Raw genomic sequence first — 22,842 nt, 5'->3', positions numbered from 1 at the left:
TTCATAATTAATCTCATATCACAACATCTAATTCTCACGTAAAATTTAATTGTATTGAATACAATTAACTTACCTACAAAGAACAGATACCTTCGAAAGGAGTTTCTTTGTTTCTTTTAATATTTATCCTGGTCTGTAAAAATAATAGTATGAATCTACCCAAGGTGTGTTTCCAATAAGAGATATTTTGAGATTACGCACCCCTTCCCCCCCCCTAGATAGTGTTGATATAATTGCTGACGAAATACGTATGCCGCAACTTTGAGTGATTAACTAATGGAGTAGAGAGGGGGGAGGTGTATCGGTGAAAGTCTGTACTCTTTTGCTGTACTCTATGGCTGTACTCGATGTATGCTACCCCTCTTTTGTTCAGCTGTTTTCTCATAAGCTGGTCCAGGGTTGCACGTTCTTGGTTTTTTCAATGGCAGGAGTAATTTAGGAACAGACGCCCCCACCAGCTCTCATTAACAGTATTGGCTTAATGATGAGTAAATACCTGTCACCAAATACAATATTACAATTACGATACGAATTTATGTGCCTTAAATGTCTCTTACTAACCCACAAATTGACATTAGTATGCATCATTATGGTTTGGGTATGAATAAAAGCAGAAACTTGTTTGGTAGCATCACCATTCATGCCAGGCAGCTTTCACAAGAAGTAGCGCTTGTATGGTTTCAAAATGGCAACTTCAGTTTTATGGAAAATGGCATTTCTGGTTGCATTATTCACGTTATTTATGACAAGCACCACAGCCAGTGCTAGATATAGCTACGGCTACAAATCGTGCATCGTCAGCAAGCATCGGTATGCAAGAGATGCCTTTTTTGGAAGAATGGTAAGTTTTGTTCCCCGTATTTTCCAATTAGTAGTTCTTCGTTTTGAGTAAGCCAGCCGCTATTTCGTAGCAGTAATATTATTTGTATTAAGCTAGTTACACTGACCTCGATGAAAATTAGTTTATTTCATTCTAATAACTTTTTTGAGGTATTTGCTATACCAATCACATTGTTTCTCGACATTTTCCGTTTTTCCTGCTAGGTGTTACTTCTGCTGCTAGGTTTTCCTGCTAGCATTCTTTGCTTTCTATGCAAAATATTCATTGAAATTTCGTTTTTGGAATCAATCTATCTAAAGATTTACAACTCTGTCATGTTTAAGGTCTAAGCAATTAGTATCCTATGCACACCTATATTTTTGTTTGATATAAAATGTGTGATCGATATCTTGTGGCTCACTAATAATAGCATAACTTGTTAATTTTATAAAGATTATATTTGTTTACATTTTAAATTGGTGAATGTGTTAAACGAAGTGAAAAGATATCTTGTCATCGACTATGTTCAAATTGCAATTATTAGAGCCATGCTATTTGTTTTCATGTCTTCAACTATTTGAGCTCGAACTTCATGTGTAAAAGTCTCTGATTGTTGCAGGAAGACGATTTCAGGCAAGAGGAAGACGATTTCAGGCAAGAGGAAGACGAGTTTAATGTAGATGGTGGGTAGTTTGAAAAGGTTCTACTATGGTATCAAAATGTTGATTCTTTGATTTTGAACATGAACTTCTCCTTCAAAACCTGTCTCTCTTTATTATAGAAAGAAACTTCTGTTATTTGTGTTACAGTTTTTCAATTATTAGCAATATGCTTAAGATCAATTTTGTTCTTCAGACCCACATTATCACGCATCATATCCGACGTACATAGTGAAATTGCAAGTTCTCCACAGGTGAAATAATCTTTTTTTTTTACTCCGAATTATCTTAATTAGTTTAGAACAACTTTCGGCAAAAAGACTACAGGCAGAAAGGCTAAATTTTTCATTTTAACAACAGTTTTACAGCATGCTTCTTTATAATTAGGCAATGGATTAAATTCTTAACTAAAAATTGAAGTGTAAGCTTAATTAACGAGAGAATTAATAGCTGGAATGAAGTAATATGTTAGCTTGACGAGACGTTTTGCATTCATTGATTCGAGTAGAGTAGATAGAAAGGTGTTTTAACCCTTGGCACTCAGCACACATTAGGGTTGAGAAAGACACTGATTGGTCAAAATTCAGCCAATCAGGTGCGCCTTGTTTCCTGTTGGCACATTTGTTGCCATATATGGTATTAGTCAGTGACATAGAAACTAGGAAGCATTTTAGTTTGGGAAGGCACATCTTTTAGAAGGGCACTTATCATGGTTACTTGTGATCAACAAGTCCTGGCAAAACGGCATTTGGCACCAAAAACTCTAACTAAAGGGGCATTTGCAAAAGCTTGGGAGGGTTATGGTGCCCCTCGTGCACCCCATTTCCATACGTCTCTTATTTTAGTCTTGAAAACTTTCAATTTATTGCCCGGTGTCTTAATTCGTTGATGGTCTTTTTACAACAGATTTTCTGCTATTTTATGAAATTTAGAATGTATTTTCTTTATTTATTTTTGACAATTTGAAGTATTTTTGACAGATGTCGTTATCGCCTCTGCAACAGCGATGGTGCAAAGATACATGTCTTATCGTTAAAGCAGAGGAAGGTAGTTGAAAAATATCTTACAAGTTTATATCGATTTAATGCAAACTTGTTTCAATAGTTAAATTTAAGACAATAAAGCTAATCTAATTGATGTGTGGTTATAATATTCAAAAATTTGTGAGATCGAGAGAAAATTTTTACACAACTATTAGATTGTTTGCCTTATTACCAGAGATCAATTTTTCATTCAAAACAGCAACTAAATAACACTGTCATTCTAAAGTAATTATCAAAATTGGCAGTCTTCATGTTAAAGTTAACTAAAGCTTTGATCTTAATGTCAATGCCCTTGTTTGAGGGAGGCATTCATTAAGTTGAGGCGTTTATAAGAAGAAGGCATTAGTTGCAAATAAGCGACTATTTCATTATTTACTAAAAAGGAGGGGCATTAAATTTGAGGGGGCATTTATTTCGAGATAGGGCTGTCTTAGGGGGGGCATCCATTTGTAGCTAGGTTTATATAAGAGGATAATACGGTATTCCAGTTGTACGATAATTATTTTGGACTAATGTATTCGAAGATAGGTTCTAGAGCCAAAATACTTCTCTTCTGACTCCTATTAGTACCGAGTTCTGTCTTTTGTAGGTACGTCTCCGTCGAGGCACCAGTTCATTTTAGGGCGGTTGTTCGTTTTAGGGCGATGTCCATCACCTCCAATAAAGTTCTCTAGTGATGGCCTCACAAAAAATTGATTTACAAATTTTTGGAATCTGAATCAAATAACATGAAAAAGCATCAGCAAATGCTTCCAAATGTGCGAAATCAACTACATGTTTCAAAAATAATTGACCGAGATATTGCCACACAAGCCCAAGCTCTTTCCCTATCAAGTCACTGTAATTTCGTCTCTATTCATAACCTTGTGAGCCAATAATTCGTTAGCAAGCTTCAAACATTTCATTGGCCAGATCTCCCCCAATTTTTAACATGTTCAGCTGACATTCAGAGTTTCAAAGTATTGTATAGTGTTCTTTTAGGTTGTATTGTCAAAGTCAAAAACTATATCGTTTTTTTATGGCGTCACTTTTTAGGCCTCAAATATGGTCTTCACAAATTTGATACTTGTCTAATGTAGGGCGGTGACCCTTCACGGAAGTTTCTCTGTAGAAACATCAAAATTAATGCGTTGTCTTTCAAACTTTTCTTGAAACCTTGACAAGGATTCATTTCAACATGTTATCTCTTGCAATGCCATTTTCAAATTTAGGCCCATGTGCACAGCATGCTTGAAACCCAGATCATGCTTCATTTTTACGTATATCGTTACTGGTTACGACACGTCGTAATATGTATAATTGTTAATGAGCCATGTTTTCCGTCTTTCAGCTGTGCTATTTTGGCAAGTACTCTAAGCGGTACCAAAAGCGGTATATAACTGTAAGTTGTAAAGTGAAGGGTCGTCCCAAGAAAGTTGTTGTTGATTGGCCAGGAGACTATCCAAGTCGTTTGATCATCAAAAACATCCGCACCACCAAAATCATCAGAGCCATTAAACCCAAGTATGACTGCATTTTTACTGCCTTTTTTGTTGTTGGTGGTGCTCTTTGTTAAAAAAAGGGCGTAGATTTCATTGTCTCTTTGCTGTTGTACCACCTTGTCAATGGTCGGGGAAAATTGACTTAAAGTAAAATTTAAACGTAAAGTTATACGAAGACCTAGGTGACCAACTCGTATGCTTTTGTTTACGAATCTGACTCACAGAGTAACTAAGCTGTATCAATCAATTTTCTCTACAGATCACAATTGCAAGTCGTCGACTTTGCATACCTGAAGTACTGCCCCAAAACCCCGTTTATTCATGTCCCCAAGACGATTGTAATAACAGACGAAATCCAAGGGGTGAAATGCCCCACTGGAAGGCTTCGTTTTCCTGTGGGTTCCGTTCAAAGTTTCAAGGAAAGGTAAAAAACTTTCAGATCATTAAAATCAGTTTTCAAATTTATTTTCGACTGGTTATTCATTACTTGTAGTGAATTGTATGTTGTTATTTTCTGCGGTGGGAACGAGGACGGCAGTCAAACACAAAAATACTCAATTTCACTCAGCAAAACTTCAATTATTAATTCGAGCAATCATGGCACTGCTGCTTAGAAGAACACGGCTTGATTCAAATCAACTCAAACCATTTAAATACAGCTTGAAATGCACTCACGTAAATACATGTTAAACCTGTGTCCAATTTGACTCTTAAATACACGATCCTTTATCAAATAAAGAAAGCATCCAGGTTCTTAAATTCTTAGATTCTTTTTGTGGATTTTTTCTATGTTTTTCTAATGGAATTGTCAGTTTTTTGTATTCGTAACATTATCTTTTTCTTATTTCTCATCTATAATTGATACTTGTCTCTAATACTTCTCATATCTTTCTTTGTTTCCTTACTTTTTTGTTGTTCTTTTCATTTCAAATTCCGTGTTTTGCGTGTTAACATTCTCTGTTGGTTATCATTATTTAACCCTTTAATCTACTTCTTAGTCAATCATCATTTTATCTTAGCTTGTTAACTCTTTCTTCCAAGGACCCTTGATGGACGACTGAACAACAAAAAGATGATATTTCTTGGTGCGGCTGGCGAGAACCTCATTCGATTATCCCCTAATGCTTATGTTGATAACATTTCGATACCATCGGGTGCTTGCACCCCTGAGCAACTGGCATTGGGTACATGCCCCTTCCCTGCCGAGTTCAGTGGTACTGGATCCAACCGGCCTAATGCGAGAGTCATCAGCAACGTCCTATTACGTCAGGTTTGGGACTTCACGTTTTTCTTTTAGCACAACTCTGTAAAATCGCAAACACGTACTAAAGGCTTGCCTTTTTCTGCAATGACTTTGTCAACGAACTGCTCAAGGATGGCATTTGATAAATGTTATGCTCAAGTTATCAGTCGCGCGTGGTCGTTTGGGATTTAGATGTTACAGATACTTAATGTAAAACTTACGTTGAAATATGGTACTTTAAAGCAAACGTACATCTGAAAATATCTTATTTGTTGTTTGATATGAAATAACGAGAGTGTCAAGCAATTCGAAGAGACTAGTCATGCTTGCTTGTTAATTCAATCTAAACTTATATTTTGTTTTCAGAATAAAGTTATCCCCAGTCCTAGAGGAGTAAGCGATTTGATTACATATTGGGGCCAGGTTAGTGTCTCTTCTAATTCTACAATCCCTTTTCTACAAGAACATTTTAGTTAACATAGATATCTCTCATATCAGTTCATTGTTATCTTGCTAGATCTTAAAAAATATAAAAACACAGGCTTAATGGACAGATTCTTCATTTCAAAATTAGATTCAACAGCTATTTTACTTTGAATGTTAAGCAGATTTCTGATATATGCAACATCTCCGTCGTCTTTAATTTTTCGATCTATGTTATCCTGTTTCACCAATAATAGCATAAACAATTCTCGCAGTAACGTATTGTACAATTGCAGGAAGGCTGATATGTCGTCTGTTTTTAAATCCACTATCGATCTGTCTCATATGATTCATTTTGCTTGTAAAGCTGTTCTATCCTGTAATGAAAATAATTGGCCCAAAAGTCAAACAGAAAAGTTTATTTTAATGTTAACAGGCTTGATCTTATCCATTTTTTATGACCAGCTGCTCTAGACAATACCTCTTTTGTCAATAAATTTTCAAATATTCTTTTGGTTCAAAGGTTTGCTAAAGCGTGATTTCAAGATATTTTTTATATAGAGTAACTTTTTTTATATATGCGGATATCAAATTTTTTTTAGTTATCTTTCTGTTGGACGCACTTTCTTTGAATTTTTTTTAGTTTATCGATCATGACATCAGCCTTACTGAAGAGCTGCCAGAAGACTTCGAAGGTCAGACGCCCATTGACGTCGAGTTGCCAATTCCTGTTCCAAAGGTAGTGAAATCCTTTTCTTGAGACAAAAATTTTTATGAAAATTCCAAAGGAGATATAAGTTTTACGAAGAGTAAATGGCGTTAGGATCGTTCAACAGTTATGTTGATCATGTCAGTATTGCAGAGAATCAAAAAAGGTTTGAAAAGAACAGCTTGATGGAATTTTAACTGATAAGCCTAAAGAAGACATGATTTGCATCCCTGGGTTTTGTAAATCAAAAGAAGATTCCCCTTTTCGCGTTACCAATTAATGTTTATCGTTCTCTTACAAACTCGTCTCAGAGAACGCTTTGGCAATAGCATCTAATCTGAGTTGCTCTCTTTTTAGAATCACATCAATTTGTTTTTGAAGAAATTTTTTGTTGTCCAGTGACATTGAATAACAGTCCTCCGTTGAACATCCGCAATGTCTTGTCACTGTAACGTAGAGTATGAATCGTTTAGTAATAGTTCGATTTACAGATGGCAGTCAAATTTTAATTGTCCTTTTCAGAGAGGCTTATAGTGTTCCCTAGTTTCTGTCAAGGCTTTTGTGTAACTGATTTGGCCTTTTTGGCTTAATAGTTTGATGCGATTTATTATTTAATTTTTTTAAAGTGGACAAGAGTTACGTAAAAGATAACGTAAAAGAGTTACCTGAGAACGTCATACTAAGAGATTGTTCAATGTTCATTTTTAGGGTGACGTCATATTTGATCCAGACAAGACAGGAGTTGCTGTCATACCTCTTCGAAGATTCAATTTTGACATGTGAGTATTATGAAAAGCTGCAGAGGCCTGGGCCATGTTGCATTATTTTTTAAATGAAAACATTTTTTTCTTTTTTATCACTGCTATAAACGAATACAAAATACAATACTCTCTGTCGTCCACAGCAGAAATAGACATGACGTCTTTTTTTCTGGCTATAGTGTTGCGGTAGTGGGGGGGGGGTCTGGGGCTCAGCCCCCAGAAATTTTTTGAACCACGCCCTTCAAACACTCGCAAATGCGGGGAAACGCCCTTTTTGCAAATTTTACCCCATTATTTGATTTTGATTCATGTCAGCTACGGTAAATAGCAAAGCATTTTACCATTGTTATTGACACAAGCATACAGTATACAACCCCCCCCCCCCAATGAGTTTTACATCGTTTTTGGACAAACCTCGAGGAGCATATTTTAGAAAAGTGGGGGGTCCGGCCCCTCCATTCCCCCCTTGGGTACGCCACTGAGTGAATCTGTTCAGTTCATAGCCAGTTTTAAAAGACATGAAATCTTTTCCTGGCAAACGGACTTTTCTTGGTTTCGTGTTATGCATAGATATCATTAATATTGCTTCTACAACCGTTATGAAACAAATTCAAATAGTTTGAAGAGGCTAGATGCTCTTTTCTCTAATTTTGCAAGAATTTATATTTTCACGTGACTATTATTTGTTTCATCTGATTACGTCTACTTGCTGTCGTTAGTATGTGATGAACGGTGTTCAATGGCATTTGAAGCAACTAACATAAACCATTCAGTGAAACTTAGTGAACTTGCAAAAGCCAACGATCTCTAAACAATTTATGATCGATAAACTAACGTTTGTTTTATTGTTGGTGTTCCAACTGCCAAACGTTAACACAAGCATTGAATGCTGTAAGTCAATGCTTCGAAAACCCCAAAACCTTGTAATGTAGAGTGTGTCACAGCATCAGCCCTAAAGTTAAGAACAAACTTGAATGTGTAGGTTGGTTTAGAAGAAAACTGTGATTTCATTCTTCTAATGAAAGGGAAAAACAATTTGTGAGCCATTCCGCCACGCCCAATTTTCAATGATAACCAACAAAAACAACAGATAAGCAGAATCATGCATTTCTTCCCTTATAGGTGTACTGGAAATGCTATTTGCAACTGCCCAAGAAGCCACATTACTGTTCTGTCGTCCTTTATTGATGCAAATACAGTTTATGGAACAAACGAGACGGTGTCACGTGCGCTTAGAACCCTTGTGGACGGGAAGCTTATCGAAGACAATGGATTTCTTCCTGTAAGCTAACACACCTCTGTTTACAATTATAGCTTGTAACCTTTTTGTTGATTATAACTATTCTCAAAGATTATTCCAACGATAATGGGTGTACTGAGTGACTTTGAGTGAGTGATGCTAACTTCTTCTCTCCTTCCATCTCTGGGGGCTCCTCAACCATTGGCTCAAAGGCATGTGGTATAGGAGCCCCCCCAACGATTGAAAGCGTAAATTGCTGTTTTAAGCAAGCATTTTGCAATTGTAAATAAATTCACTTTGATATAATATAATTTTGACTTGTTTTTCAGCTAAATACCCTGGGGCTGCCCAACCAGAATCCCTTGATGAGAGACCCAACAATGCTACGAGTAGCAGGTGACGTAAGATCGAACACTGCTCCCACGCTGTTTATGTATCATTCGCTGTTTTTGCGCGAACACAATCGACAGGCTGGCATTTTCAGAAAGAAATACCCTCTGGTAAATTTTATCGATCCTTTAAAATTCTCTTTGAAGAAATATTTGCCTATTGATCGCCAGTTGCTATTGAGTGGTAGATCAGCAGGGCAACTTACATCTTTCGACCAGGTAGAAAATTTTTCCTAAAAAGATGTGACAAAATGTTATTTTCTTGCGAAAATCGCGATTTATTTTCTTATTGTGCAGTCAATAAACATTATACTGGACCTAGAAGTGGCGTTTCTGTCAGCCATACCCATTTTATTCTCAATTTTCAAAGATAATGTAGATTTTTTACTGCATATTAAAAGGTGCTATGTGATGTGATTTGTGTGCTTGTAGTTGCAATTCATGATATGCTTTTGACCTATCAAAATCTTCCCAGAAAGTCAACAGTACCATTGTTGTCAGATTTCTGTAGCAGGCGTCACGTTTAATTTGCATAAACGAATTAAGGCACCAGTTTAGTAATTTTTACATTTCATTCCGAGATGTTTGTTGGCAAAGCGATATTTATGTTCATATCTTTATTGCTCCTAGGCTGACGATGAAACGATTTTTCAGCTTGCGAGAGGCAGGGTGATAGCCGAGGTCCAGTCGATTGTTTTTAATGAATATTTACCTTCGCTCGTCGGTGGCTTTGGCAGGATACCGAAGTACAAGGGATACAACCCCAAAGTGGATCCTTCTGTCGCTACAGAATTCTCAACAGCTGCATTTAGGTAAGTTTATATGTCTAGACAGCCTATTGATAAGTTTTTTAAGTGAAATTGTCTCGTTTTTAAAGGCTTAGTAGCTGTACCAAACAACATTTTAAAAGGAACAAATTACTAAGTTTACTTCTGGTTTGACCAGAATGGCCTAACGATACTCAAATTAACTTTTACATTCAACATGGCTCAATATCTTGAAGTACAGCAATTTGTTACTAATGTGAGAATGAAGAAAAGGTCACTGTAGCAGGCTGCGTATCTCGGCGTATTGCGGTGTTTCTTATTTGCTACAATTTATTACTACTTCGTGAAATAAGCAAAATTCATTCTTTCTTAGGATTGGACATTCTCAGTTAAGCCAATTTGTTATTCGTCTTGATGCAAAAGGCAAGATCATCAAATTTGGGAACTTGCTGCTCCGGGAAGGGTTTTTTAGGCCAGAACGAGTAACCGATGAAGGAGGGCTGGACCCTATAATACGCGGAGCAATTAAGAACCCTGCGCAGGACATTGACACAAATATTGTGGACGAAATTCGCAACTTCCTTTTCGTAACCAATGTCTCCAGCCTCGATTTGGCAGCGATAAACATCCAAAGAGGAAGGGATCTTGGAATTCCTGATTTCAACACAGTCAGAAAAGCGATTGGCTTAAAGAGTGAGTCCAAAAACATTTCCCAGTTTCTTTTTACACGTGCTATTTGTTTTTTATAAGGCAAATGAAATTCAACATTTCATTTATATTAGAAGCATACAATGTCAATTCTAGGTGACATGTAGGCCAGACCGTGTGCAAGATCATTGAATTTATATCTTTCTAAACAGCCAGCAACTATGGACTATGAACTAGATATGATGTCTCAGTACAGTTGCTATAATAAATGGCAAGATAGTTGATGACAATTATTGAAGATGAAATTTGACAAAACATTAAGAATAAAATAACATCAAACCACATTTGCTTAACAAGTCAAAGGATTATGAATAGTACATAAAAGAAAAAGAAAGAAACTTTGTCCGTTGTGTAATCATTGTTATATAGTGACGTATGCATTAAGTCGGTAAAGAAATCTAGCCTTTGCTACACAATGCTCACCCATGGCACCCGTGCATTCTGACACATTTGTTTCTTGATTGGTCTGGGGAAGCGTTTATAACAATGCTATTCCTGGGTATAGTAGCCCCTTCTTCTCGATTTCTTTCAAGCGCAAAGAGTCAGATACTTTTCTATTCTGAAAGCTGCTCCTGATGTTTGAATTTATATCTCTCTCGTAATTGGATGAAACTATTGCCATAGAATACTCCACGACGTGTAAAACATGGCGGATCTACACAGGCTTTGGTGTCTAGAACAGGGCAGTTCTAAGTTGCTGCCCGAGTTTTAGGCTTCAGACATCTATCATGCGATCTTCAGACTGGGTTCAGACCACATTGTAGATGAGATCGATAATTTCCCCCCATATCATTATGAGTTCGTTTAAAGATAAATATCTTGATTAGCTCCCTTCCAGTAACAAAACATTATGCCTTTGATTGATCTTGTCGTAGAATTCAAATCATTTAGTGAGATCACCAGTGATCGCAAAGTTGCTGCTACATTGCGATTCTTGTACAAGGACATCAACAATATTGATTTGTGGGTAGGAGGAATCGCTGAGGACGCGGAGGAGGGCTCGGAGCTTGGTGAAACTTTTAGGACCATAGTTATTGACCAATTTGTAAGGGTTAGAGATGGTGATCGTTTCTGGTATGAAAATATTCTTTCAAAAAGGGTGAGTAGTTGGCAGCAGAATGCACATATACGTGTCCATTTCAACAATAATTTAAGTCATTTGTTCTAGGGCGTTTGATAACCTTTTGCTTGAGTTATGTATAAGAAACTTCTGCCACGGCTAGCTTTCATAATCCTGTTGAAGAAAAAAGCAATATTTAACAAAAGATATTCTTGTTTTGGCTGGCAGATTTAAATCTCTATAAAGTTTCAATTTGTCGACCGGGTTTGTCGTCTGTTCCTTTTTTGGCAGTAACTTATGCAAGCTTTGTCCAAGAAGAAAAATTTTTCAAATTCACTCACCAAAAATCACTCGAAGGAATTATAGTCGAAAATTAGAAATATATGTTTAAAGAAAATCCTAGTGAAAATTTGATCTTTAATTTAAAAAGCATTATTTCGCTTCTTTTTCGTAATATATCTCCACATTTATTATTAACCAGCCTATAACTTTGTTGTGCCTGTGTTTAAAAACATCATTTCTTCACCCTAATGAAACATGTATTGATTTCATTTTCCGAAGGCTGCGGCAAGACACAGATTCGCTTTGATCGTTGTTAAACACTACATTTGAAAGGTCCAAGATATTTCATTGATTAATCTGATAGAAAAGGAGTCACTTGTTTGACGAAAACTCCCCACTTTGCAGCTTTCCTACAGTTTGTAACTACAGAAAGTCGAAATAATTATGAAGAAAGCCGAGTTTTAAAGCTTTATTTGTAAATATTTTATAACTGAGGTGTTCATTGAAAAACTGACGGACGAGCTCATTCGATGAAGAAACCCTGTTTCTGTTAATCTAATTATAAAATGGACCAGCGAAAAGTGCATAATACACACAGCTGTTCAGAGATGCGTACCCAGTGCCAGCGCGCATGGTGCATAGGGTGTAGCTCAGCCCCACTTTTTTCAAAGTAAGGCCCTCCTTTTTTATGTATGAATTGATCCTAAAAGGTTTTTTACACGTTTAGCATAGCATGGCACTGAAACGATGCAGGAAGAGTGTTTTTTTGTATTAGAAAATTTGCGTTGTCAGCAACATTTCCTGTTGGTTATGCTCCGTATATAATCTAACAGAATCGTAAAACCATCTGCCAATTATTAAAGGTTCTTTGATGAAAATATGTTTGGCTGAATTTAATTGATATTTTCTTACGAATTTTAGGAGATTGAAGAAGTTGAAAAAACAACACTGAGTGAAATAATCAGACTAAACACAGGAGTCATCGACCCACCTGCAAATGTTTTTTTCTCCACGGAGCTTTGCAAAGATGTGAAAGATTTCCAGTGTGTCAGACGTTCTGTGTATTATCCAAAGTCATACAAGTGATATGTACATAAGCTTGAACAATGATTTGATTGATCAGTTAATCACTGAGATGGTAAACAATCACACAAGACTATCGAGTGAATCATTAATTATCTCCTAATACACTGAAAGCTTTATAACAGTAGATATCTCCTATCATTTGTAAATCACTTTTTGTCTTGATGATTATTTCAGTACTAAATCAATGCACTGCTTATAGCATTAATTGAGTTTGTCCAAATTGTCGCTTTCTTTTTGCACCTCTTCTCGTATCACACTCGAACTTGATGTGGTCCAAAAATCTGAGTAGAGATGGATTTGCGAAGAACGCTATAAAATTGATTTTTATGAAACTACAGTCGTTGCCAAAATTGTTGGAAAACTTACAAAAAACCTAGGAAATAGCAAATGCATGGAGGGGTGGTAGATGAATCCTGGAGTCAACTTTAGGACGTGATTATTGTGTTATTATGATGTTCCATGTATTTCTTGCAATTATGGTGCATCTAATGCAAAAGGAGGCTTTTTATTTAATCACTGGCAAAGCTTATTGTCGTTAAATGGTAATCAGTAAATTTTATGATATGATTCATAAATTAAAGAGTCCGCAAAAATTGTTTTTAAAATCGCTGGGTTTATTTGTCGCCAAGCATGAATGCCACCGCCAGAATATGATAATATTCAGTTGGAAATTAGTATGTCGTTTACATCATTTGAATTGCCCTGCAAAATTTAATCAAAATAGTGTGAACACATCTACATCACAGAAAAACTGCTTGAGATGCAGAAGCAACTGCACAAATAAATTTCCTGGTGTTTTCCTGAATTGGGATGGAATTTTTCATTGAATTGAATTATGTAATCTCGAGTCACATGATGCTAAACATGCGCCTGGATTGGCTAATCGCGAAGCCTATACGACTGTTTTGCCGTGAGGTAACCAGGTTGCCGCCACAGCAAACCTAAGAGTTAAAATTAGCAATTAATCAAATATATACGGATATTTACACCACAAGATAACATACGCTTATACTGGAAGAATTTATCAATAAACCTTTGTGTTTTTCAACACATTTTGGTGAGTATTAGACATGATTTTGTTCTTATTGTGACTGCAATTTCGTAGGCCTAAAGCTCTGTCACTAAGGAATAGTAGATTAATACCAGCTTATGAGTACATTATTCGCAATTTCCTCATACTTGTCATGATCCAAGGAGAGACAGTCAGCGATGAAAAATGTCAGCCATTAAGTAGAATTCAATCGTTTCAATGGATAATTTTTCATAGAGAACCCGGAACGATTTAGAGATGTGTTAAAAACAGGTTTGGAAAATGGTTGTAAATAAATTTCTGCACTGTGGTAATAGATAATGGTATCTGTTTAAAATAAATGCTGCCCCGTTTAAGATAAAATAGGTATAATCTGAATACCGATGTACACAATTGTTTTATTTTTCGAAAATATTTTTCAGGTAAATTTGCAGTAAAATTACCTAGAAGTATATATTTTAGATAATTTGTGTCGCGCTGTCATAAAAACAAGAAGATCGTGATCTTCATGGTTCGTTGCTAATTTATCGGTATGATGATTTCTGATTACGCATAACTGTTCAGAACAATTTTTGTTTACTTACATGGGTTCTGGCGCCGATCGTCTGAAAAGAGTTTAACATGTTTAAAAGGGTCAATGAACTAGAAATACCTGCTGCGAACCTTTATTGAACCTGTCGATGGTAGTTGTGCTTCATAGTATAGTGCACCGGGAGCAATATTTTTAGAGATTTTGATGCATAAGTATGCTGAAGGAAGTGTGTTTGCGATATTTAATAGGTAGTCGGTATGGTTTTTAACTGTAATAACCCCCTGACAGTTATTGGCTTATCTTAATGGTTATTAATTGTGGAGTGAATGGAGAACTAGGAAACGATGGCAATTTATTTCTTTAACGGAAATACTTGTTTTTCTTGCCGTATAGCGTAATGTATAATGAGTCTTAAAAAAATGCATATTAGAGACATAATGAACTATGGTGCACCAATCAAGGCTATATATTGTCAATAACAGGAGTGATTTTAAGAGGATTATACCAAATTTGTGCAGTATGATTTGTAAGATTAGGAAGCAATACTTAAATATCTAAGTTGCTTTCTACTCTTCCTGTCAATCTTAATTTGTTTATATAATAAGCAAAAGATGTAAGATTAGCCTTTGAGAGAATTTGCAGTGTTAAGAAATAAATTGAAATAGTTTGAGATTTGAATTTTATGTATGTATATAGTTAACATTGTTTCTGCATGTTTTCTGAAGAAAACATTTTGTGATATCCTGGATTAAATTGCAATTATTTTGCCAGCAATGATTTGATGTTATTTACACTGAAAATTATAAATTAAAACTTATCATTCAAGTCCTTCTACCTAAATCTATCTCTTTGTTGACAAGGTTGAACTTAATGTATATATTTTTTAAGAAAGCAATCAATTTAGAATTTTCCCTATTGTATATATTTTTTATATTCACTTTTTAATGTTTCTTCTTGTGGATATAAAATTTGAGAAGAAAAATCTTCTATCAAAAGTATTTTTGGATAACTGAAAGCTGATTGAATGCAGTAAAGAAGAAGAGAAATAGACTAAAGTTCATATTGAATTAATCATGATTAGATAAGATTAAGCAAATAAGTTTTCATGATTTGATATCAATTATGTATTTTTCTGTAGCACACAAAGTTGATACTATCCATATTGTGTTTTGTTTGTTTGGTTGAATCCTCCATTAAGTATGTTTTCACTAACATCATATTGTCTTTGTTTGAAAGTAATGATATGTCAGATTTTTTAATCTATTTTAATGAAAACCACCCTATTTAATCATCAGCTGTATAATTAGATTTCTTTATGTCAACAAAATGTTGAGGATTATACCTAATAATAGAACTATTGAAATATTTACATACATGACTTTTTATCCTAGACCATTACAAGGTTTTAAATTCTGCAAGATTGAGATTGATATTTGAATCAATTAAAATGGAATTTGGATGAGCAGGGCTTGCAAATTCATTTCATGGCTTTGTATTTGGATGTAGCCAAATTTTGGGAGGCTTTTGAATAAAGATGCAATATTGCAAATCTTCTGATGGATGCAAATTCAACACTGAGTCCAGTAAGTGTCATTTTTCATATGTTATTTTGAATTAGGACCTTACAGACCTGGAATTAATGATCTTGGAAAGTGCCAGATCAGTCACAAATGTTTATACTGGCACCCTACAACAACATACAAAGAATAAAAATTGATACAAAACATTGTTAAACTTGTTCAGTTAAATATTAAAGTTGTCAAATGTTAAACATGAATATGAAATTGTTAATAATCAGTTAAATCTTGGCAAAATACAAGGTCCTGGTGGCACATTCCTACTCATTTGGATATTTTGTGGCTGAAAATGCTAAAAATGCAGTATTTTTGTGAAATGCAATTAGCATGGTCAGTACCAAGTTACTTGGAAAAGAACACAATCTCCATTTATAAGAAAGAAGAAATGCTTGTCCAGGAAAAAGTTCAATATAAGACAGTAAGTTTGGACATTCCGTGGATAGTTGTTTTCCCTTTAGTGAAAAAGAATGGAGATACACTGTTCTTTCAAAAAATATTACCTTTTAAGAACCCTTAGCTGCACATAGCCAATTTCTTCAAATGCTCACATGGCTTGTAAAAGACATCTAGTACCTAACTTAGTACAAGTTTGGAAGTTAAACATCAGAAGTTTGCTATGTAATAGCTAATTCTGCCCTTTGAATAAGTTGGTAATAAACAAATTTTGTTCATTAGAAAAGGGTTCAATGATGGTGTTCTTTTCAACACGTTTTTTTTAATTTTTTTTAAATCCTCCCTTTAAGTATTTCATCTTCTGTAAGACACATCTTACAATCCTCCTACAACCATTATCTGCTTTGTATCCTTGTTACCTAAGTAATAATCTTTTGCTAAGAAACCATAAAATATTTTAATCTCCTTTCATTTATTACATGGTAGCTAAAAATATACTCAGCTGTGAATTGTTAAGACCCAAAATTGGATCTTATATACCTAAAATTTCTGCATTTAATTCCTTTGCTTTGTTTTATTATATCTCTACATGTTTTAAGCTCAAATTTTGCTCCTTGGGACCACTTCAGTTAAGGGAACCAGAATTTTTGGCTTATTTTACTCAAGTTCTGGATAAAGTCACCACTTAAGATTCCAGAGAATAATCTTTATTTTAAATTCCTACCAATGTCGCTCTATAGATGAGCTTTATTATTGATAAAACCAAAATTTTAATTTCCAGGAGCTCAAAATTCCTTTCATTGTCCTCTGACTTGTAAATGTCACCCAGTAATTTGACTTTAGTTTGATGAATTGTAAGGAAAACTGGTTAAAAATAATTTCTTTTTATTATGCAGCATTTTATACAAGATTTATAAACTTAGATGTATTGGAAATGTTATTGAAACACATAGAAGAATTATACTTGATTTTTATATTTTTGTTTCAAAATAATGATATTGACTAAATTCGATTACAAAGGATCCTAACTATGAGATACTGAAAGTGAAATTATGGAAAGTTATTTAGTCGAGAAAGGAGATTTTACTTAGTTCCCCAATAAATAAAAATCCATTAAAAATTTTCTCTTCACAAACAAGGCAGAAAAAGGACATTAAAGTTCATGCCTTTAGGATTTTTATGAGATTTATCTTCCTTTCATCAGGTCAAGGATAAACGCTTTCTTTCCATTTGCTTTGTTTAAATTGACAATGTGCGTCGTTTAACTTCTTTCTGGTTTCAAGAGGAATTTCTTTTTCTTTTCTCCACCCAGCTTCTTTTGCATTGATAAACAGACCTGGTCTTCTTCTATAAAACTATCTCCGCTAATGTACTAAGCTGGCGTCAGCAGATAAAGAAATTTGTATGCTCGTAAATAATTAACGGGGAAAAGGAGATTTATTGTCTTCAGCTAAAATCCGTTTTGTTGCTACGATGTGTTGTAAATATGATAAATCATTTAAATTCATCGTAATAATTTTTTTTCAATGTCAAAAGATTTTTTTCTTTAAAGTTACGTAAATTCAAGTTTAGTGCACAACCTCAGCGCCCCTTTTCATTTATCCGTTCTATTAAGTGACTGATTAATTTCTCGTCCTTTTTTGTGTTTGAAATACTCAAAATAGCTGGAGAATAAACGCAACTTTTTGCATAAACATTCTAATTCAGTATGAATTCCAAAATCAACAGAATTTTTGCGGGAAAACTGCACAAATCAATTCTCAGTGTTTGCTGACTCAGTTCCAATGAGTATATTGAGTTCGACTTAACCCTATATGCATGTCTTGTGTTGATAAAATTTGTTGCTATTCAGCTTAGAAATCCTAGTTAATTCAAGGATGAATCTGATCGCTTATTTTAAGAAGATTTCTTCGCAGAGCATCGGCATGTGAAATATTTTGTTCAGATATTTTAGCGCATCTTGATCCAAAAATCTTCGACGTAGATTATACGCCTTGCTTCTCAGTACGGCCTCAAATCAAATCCAGCAGACCTTGCAACTGCGGGATTATCATGCCTTTGCCTAGAGCAGGAACGTTGTCATTGATATATTGTTGCCTGTGGTTTCTCGATATTATCACTTAGGGGTACATATACTCATTGCACCTGCCATTGTCCAGTATGAAACGAAGATTGATTCACCTGCCCTTATCTAATTATGATTATGAAGGCGTTGGTGCTGGGAAACCTCAATGGCGGTGTACTGCCAGCATCCTTGGTTAATGTTCAAGCTCATTTGTCGTGTTAAAACTGTCTCTGGGTCAAATACATTAGCAATTTATTCTCTTTCTTTCGCTTGGTACCAACAGCGAATATCAACTAAACAGCTAGCAGATTTCATTCATTACTTTGTTTTCCTGAATTGATTTGCCTTCAATTGTAACTTGGCGCTTTGATAAGTACTAAGGATTTTCAGTTAATCTTTTAGTTTTCAAAGCTTATATTTTATAGCCCGTATTAAAGGCAAATTAATCTTTAGTTTGTTCATTATTGTCAGTTGTCTATGAGATTATTAAGTGTTTGGATGTTGTTATTCGTAAATTTTTGCGATGGATTAAGATGTTTTTGAGCTGTATGTTTATTCTCACTTTTGCAACGTATTTTGTATTTTTCTTTGTTGAATAATTCCAAGTCTGATTTGGTATATTCCCGAGGATACACAAATACTTGGTCTTACCCTCATTTTGCTTTTCTAGTTGACCTTGAAGTTTGTTTTTTCACGAGATCATTGTTGATGCAGAGAGCTCGTGATATAGATGGGGGTCGAGAAAAGGCATTAAAATCGAAAGTACATTCAAAAGTCGACTAGGTGTTGCAGGAATAGTCAGAATTGAATGTTTAACTTTTGTTTTCTGCGATCAAATGTTTGTAATTTTGCAATATGACTTTTTGATATAATTAACTAGTGGATTGAATGTAATGACAAGGGAAATCGGAATTGGGAAAATTTTCTTAGTTTTTCAAAGAGTTTTGCACTCACTTACTTTTATTTTTAATCCGTTGTTGGAAAATCGACAAAGCATTTGGTGGGGTATGTGCTATGCCAACCAATGCATTTAGTAATGCCATATCCACACTCTGCTTCCCAGCCCTCTCCACTTTATGATGCTCTCTGCTGCCACTGATACGACCTATTTCAAAGTCATTCATCATTGCTGTTCAATTGTTTTAGAACTCACCTGTAACCTTGGCAGTGATACCGGCTTCAGAATCGGCATATGCGAAAATGAAGAAAATAATCTCGTCCCCTCGTGGCAAACGAAGAACAAGTACTGCAGGTATCTTACTATTAACTGTTATGGAGCCCGTGACAACTCCATTAATATTTATCCCCTATTTTTGCAAACCCCTTACCTATTTATTATCTGTTTTTCGCTTTTTGTTACAGTCGTGGCTGTATTGTATTTTATTGTATTGTATTGTATTGTATTGTAATTGTAATTGTAAGTGTATTGTAATTGTTTGCTACTTAGCTTCCAAAGGTTGTTTTAGGACACTGAAAAGCTATGCTTATCCAGCAGTCCCTCATTTGGACTTCATTCAGGTTTTCAGACAATTTAACACAGCTACTTACAATTTAAAAACCCTGTAAATGCTGCCAGAAAAAGATTGAGAAAATGGCAGTTAGCCATTAATTTTTTGCGATCCAGTGTCGGGCCCCATATAATCAATATCCTGTCTGCCATCTGGCTGTGGTTTCACCACGACATTTGTATCAGCGAACCAAAAAACCAAGAAATTGAGCAAAGAACCAAGAAATGAATAGATGTTCTTGCATGTTGCCACTATAGCTTCTCCGAGTTTCTCTGCACTGTCTGTGAACAGCTTTGCCCCAGTTTACGAATCTCCAGATAATATTTTGATCTTATTTTACTTGTTCTTATTAAGGATCCACCAATTCAAAAATTTTTGGAGTGCCCCTTGATGACATTGTCCAACGGGACAGCAACGATAGTGGTGTTCCTGCTGTGGTACAAAAAATGTGTCAATTCATTCTTGATAATGGTGAGTCATTTAATACCAAACTCAGTTGAAACCTAATAATTTTCCTTGTTCTCTTTAAGATGGTCCAGGATAGCGTTTGGTATCCCAGTTTTGGCTATGCAGATAACAAACTTGTGTTTCGCAAGTTGGAAGCCTTTGAACTGTATATTGAAATAGCAAGGAATTGAAAGACTTTGTAAAAATAGCTTATATGAATTTGAGATATATGTGAATAATATGAAACCCCTCCAAGTAACCATAGCTTATCTCAACCGTCTAATGAGGAAGTCCCAACTTTTCAAAACTCTGTTCTGTAATGAGCATTCATAAAAGTTAAGGTTGCCCAGTCATACATCAGTTGTTATCAGATATGACGAATAATGTCAAAGAGCACTGCTAAGATACGTGACTACCAAATGGGATTCAGCATCATTTGTAAAAGAGATCATGTGGCAACGCAGAAGCTCGCAGTTTCATTAATTTTTAGAAAACTAATAAGTTTAAAAGCTATTTGTGCTGGTTGATATGCCCTACTGTCTTTGACTTGCGATCATGCTCAAATATGATTGTTTTCTCTGTAATTTTCATTGATTTTATTTAGGGATCATCACTGAAGGAATTTTCAGGGTTAATGGTAACATGAAGACTGTCGAAAAACTGAAGACCCAGTTTGATAAGAGTACGTTACTTAAAGCGTTTTCAAATTTAGATTTACTTTATTTCTCTTAAACCATCCCATTTATTAAAAGAGATTTAATGAAAGCTGTGTATACCTGTATGCACCTATAGCTCATAAAATATATGTGTGTTTATAATATGATTGGGAATGATTGCATACAAAATGCTTTCTGTAAAGGGTACTGTGACTCGAAAATGTCTACACGAGTGTCACACGACGACAAGAAGATAGTCATTTTTCATGGTCTGTTCTACTGGCATCTAACTATTTCTCCTCAGAATGAGGTTTTTAATGCCTGTATAACGGCATGAGGTGCCTTGAGGACAACTCATTCCAAAGCTCCAAAAACAGTCTCTTTGAAAAAGAAGTAAAAAAAGTCACGGCCCTCGTGCAATTCTCCCCCTCCATTGCAACCCCTCACTCCTTTCCAACGACAATGTGTAACAAGGATGTTAATAACATAGCCATATTAAAGGGCTAAATCCAGCGTAAACAAAATCGTTTTGAACGTGGAATGAAGATACTTTTATGCTATTAAGTATCTACAAAAAAGCTGGGTTAGTCTAAAAAGCCTTTTTATTGCTTGAATTTTTTACAGACGGTGATGCAGATCTTGAGGAGACTAATGACGTCATGGCAGTTGCGAGCTTGCTGAAGATGTTCCTGGTTTGTTTTTTAAATACTTTACAGTTCTGTTTGCTCGCAGTTGTGTTTCAACCTACCATGATAATTCTATCATCACCTTAATAATTTCCTGCCTAGATTTTCACAATATTACAAATAGGTTCCTTATTATTTCTTTATTTTGCTAAATGCTTTACTTTTGAACTTTAAATCACGAAAGGTGACAATTGGGTCACTTGTATCTCTTTCAAAAGTCTCTTAGTTTTGCTATTGTTATAAAGGTTTCCCGCGTTTCTAACTTCTATTTTCATCAAATCGTTTTTGTGTTTTCAGCGCGAGCTACCAGATTCTGTTATTCCATATGACATGCAACCGTCTTTTATAAAAGCCCATTCTCAACGTAAGTGTGGATTAAGTCATCTTATTTATGATCCTTATTCTCTTGCTACGTGGTTTGAATCATGAAACTGTTAGCCAAGATCAAGCAAAACCTAGACTAATAAACAATCAATGTAATTTTGAACTTTTTCGATGGATAAGCCTACCCCATTGTTCATGATATATGGTTCAATGAGTACCACGTATCTGTTTAAACAAAGCAGAGGTCAAACTGTTTGGTTTCTTATGAATTTCAAACATCAAATGAGTTGGGGACAGCCTCCGGGACAAAGGAACCTGTGGAAAACCCAACAATGTTTTCCCTTCACATGGCTCAATCTATCTTACCTACTTAACCAGATTGAAAGTCACCCTTATGAAAGGTGCTTACTTGCCAGATCCAGTCTCCAGATCTGTTGTTTATCGGGTTGATCAAGACAACTTGTATTCTGACTCATCGCCAATCTACACCCCCGAATGCCTGGCTTAAAAATACACGTTAAAACATGTACTCTTCCCTTACAATGTTGATCTATGTAACCCAGTAACTAAAATACATGTTAGCAAGACGTGCTCTCTGTGCCTTTGCTGTTGCTCTCTTGCTTGGGTTCCCTTACCTGCATGTAGAGAATGGGATACAAGAAATGAAGATTGGATCGACAAAATTAGACAAAAAATTAAACTTAAAACTTTTATGTCATTTCTGTTTGTACAATGTTTTGTGTTATACCTGTGCGATACATTTTTGCTTCATATAAACTCAGACATACAATATTTCATTGCTTTTAGTTAGAGAAAATAAAGAACAGCACCTAATGGTTCTAAGGTAAATTCATTTTCTCTCTTGGCCCCTCCTTCCATTATTCGCACCTTTTTTCAAACAGTTCCGTATGATTGTTTTCTTTTGGGAAAATTTCATTTTGCTTTGTGATTTT

The 22,842-nt window shown here is 35.2% G+C and overlaps 2 protein-coding genes across 4 annotated transcripts in view; both read left to right on the top strand.

Moving 5' to 3' along the window:
• The first annotated feature begins 97 nt into the window (after positions 1-97).
• On the top strand, positions 98-12,891 carry LOC135680880 (peroxinectin A-like). Its single transcript, XM_065195094.2, has 16 exons — positions 98-841; positions 1,440-1,503; positions 1,676-1,733; positions 2,460-2,526; positions 3,853-4,025; positions 4,263-4,427; positions 5,045-5,273; positions 5,613-5,669; positions 6,313-6,408; positions 7,087-7,157; positions 8,262-8,421; positions 8,709-8,879; positions 9,399-9,580; positions 9,909-10,228; positions 11,119-11,342; positions 12,507-12,891. The coding sequence occupies exons 1-16, from the start codon at positions 686-688 to the stop codon at positions 12,669-12,671; spliced, it is 2,358 nt and encodes a 785-aa protein (XP_065051166.2). The 5' UTR covers positions 98-685; the 3' UTR covers positions 12,672-12,891.
• Positions 12,892-13,546: 655 nt separating this feature from the next.
• LOC135680878 (protein FAM13A) overlaps positions 13,547-22,842 on the top strand; it is a 34,914-nt gene continuing 25,618 nt past the window's right edge. Inside the window, exons 1-9 of one of the 3 annotated variants that reach the window (XM_065195090.2) lie at positions 13,547-13,728; positions 14,164-14,231; positions 15,625-15,816; positions 19,415-19,520; positions 20,131-20,247; positions 20,828-20,905; positions 21,504-21,571; positions 21,863-21,929; positions 22,697-22,733. In XM_065195090.2, the coding sequence (XP_065051162.2) occupies positions 15,790-15,816; positions 19,415-19,520; positions 20,131-20,247; positions 20,828-20,905; positions 21,504-21,571; positions 21,863-21,929; positions 22,697-22,733 (500 nt within the window). In that variant the 5' untranslated portion in view covers positions 13,547-13,728; positions 14,164-14,231; positions 15,625-15,789. The remainder of the gene's footprint in view (positions 13,729-14,163; positions 14,232-15,624; positions 15,817-19,414; positions 19,521-20,130; positions 20,248-20,827; positions 20,906-21,503; positions 21,572-21,862; positions 21,930-22,696; positions 22,734-22,842) is intronic. The other 2 variants (XM_065195089.2, XM_065195091.2) reach the window with 2 other exon arrangements.

Source organism: Rhopilema esculentum, chromosome 18 (genome assembly GCF_057945365.1).
Source record: "Rhopilema esculentum isolate cy_ngs chromosome 18, ASM5794536v1, whole genome shotgun sequence".
In the NCBI taxonomy this organism is placed as follows: Eukaryota; Metazoa; Cnidaria; class Scyphozoa; order Rhizostomeae; family Rhizostomatidae; genus Rhopilema; species Rhopilema esculentum.
Note: the sequence above shows the minus strand (reverse complement) of the source record. Positions and strands in the feature narration are given on the sequence as shown.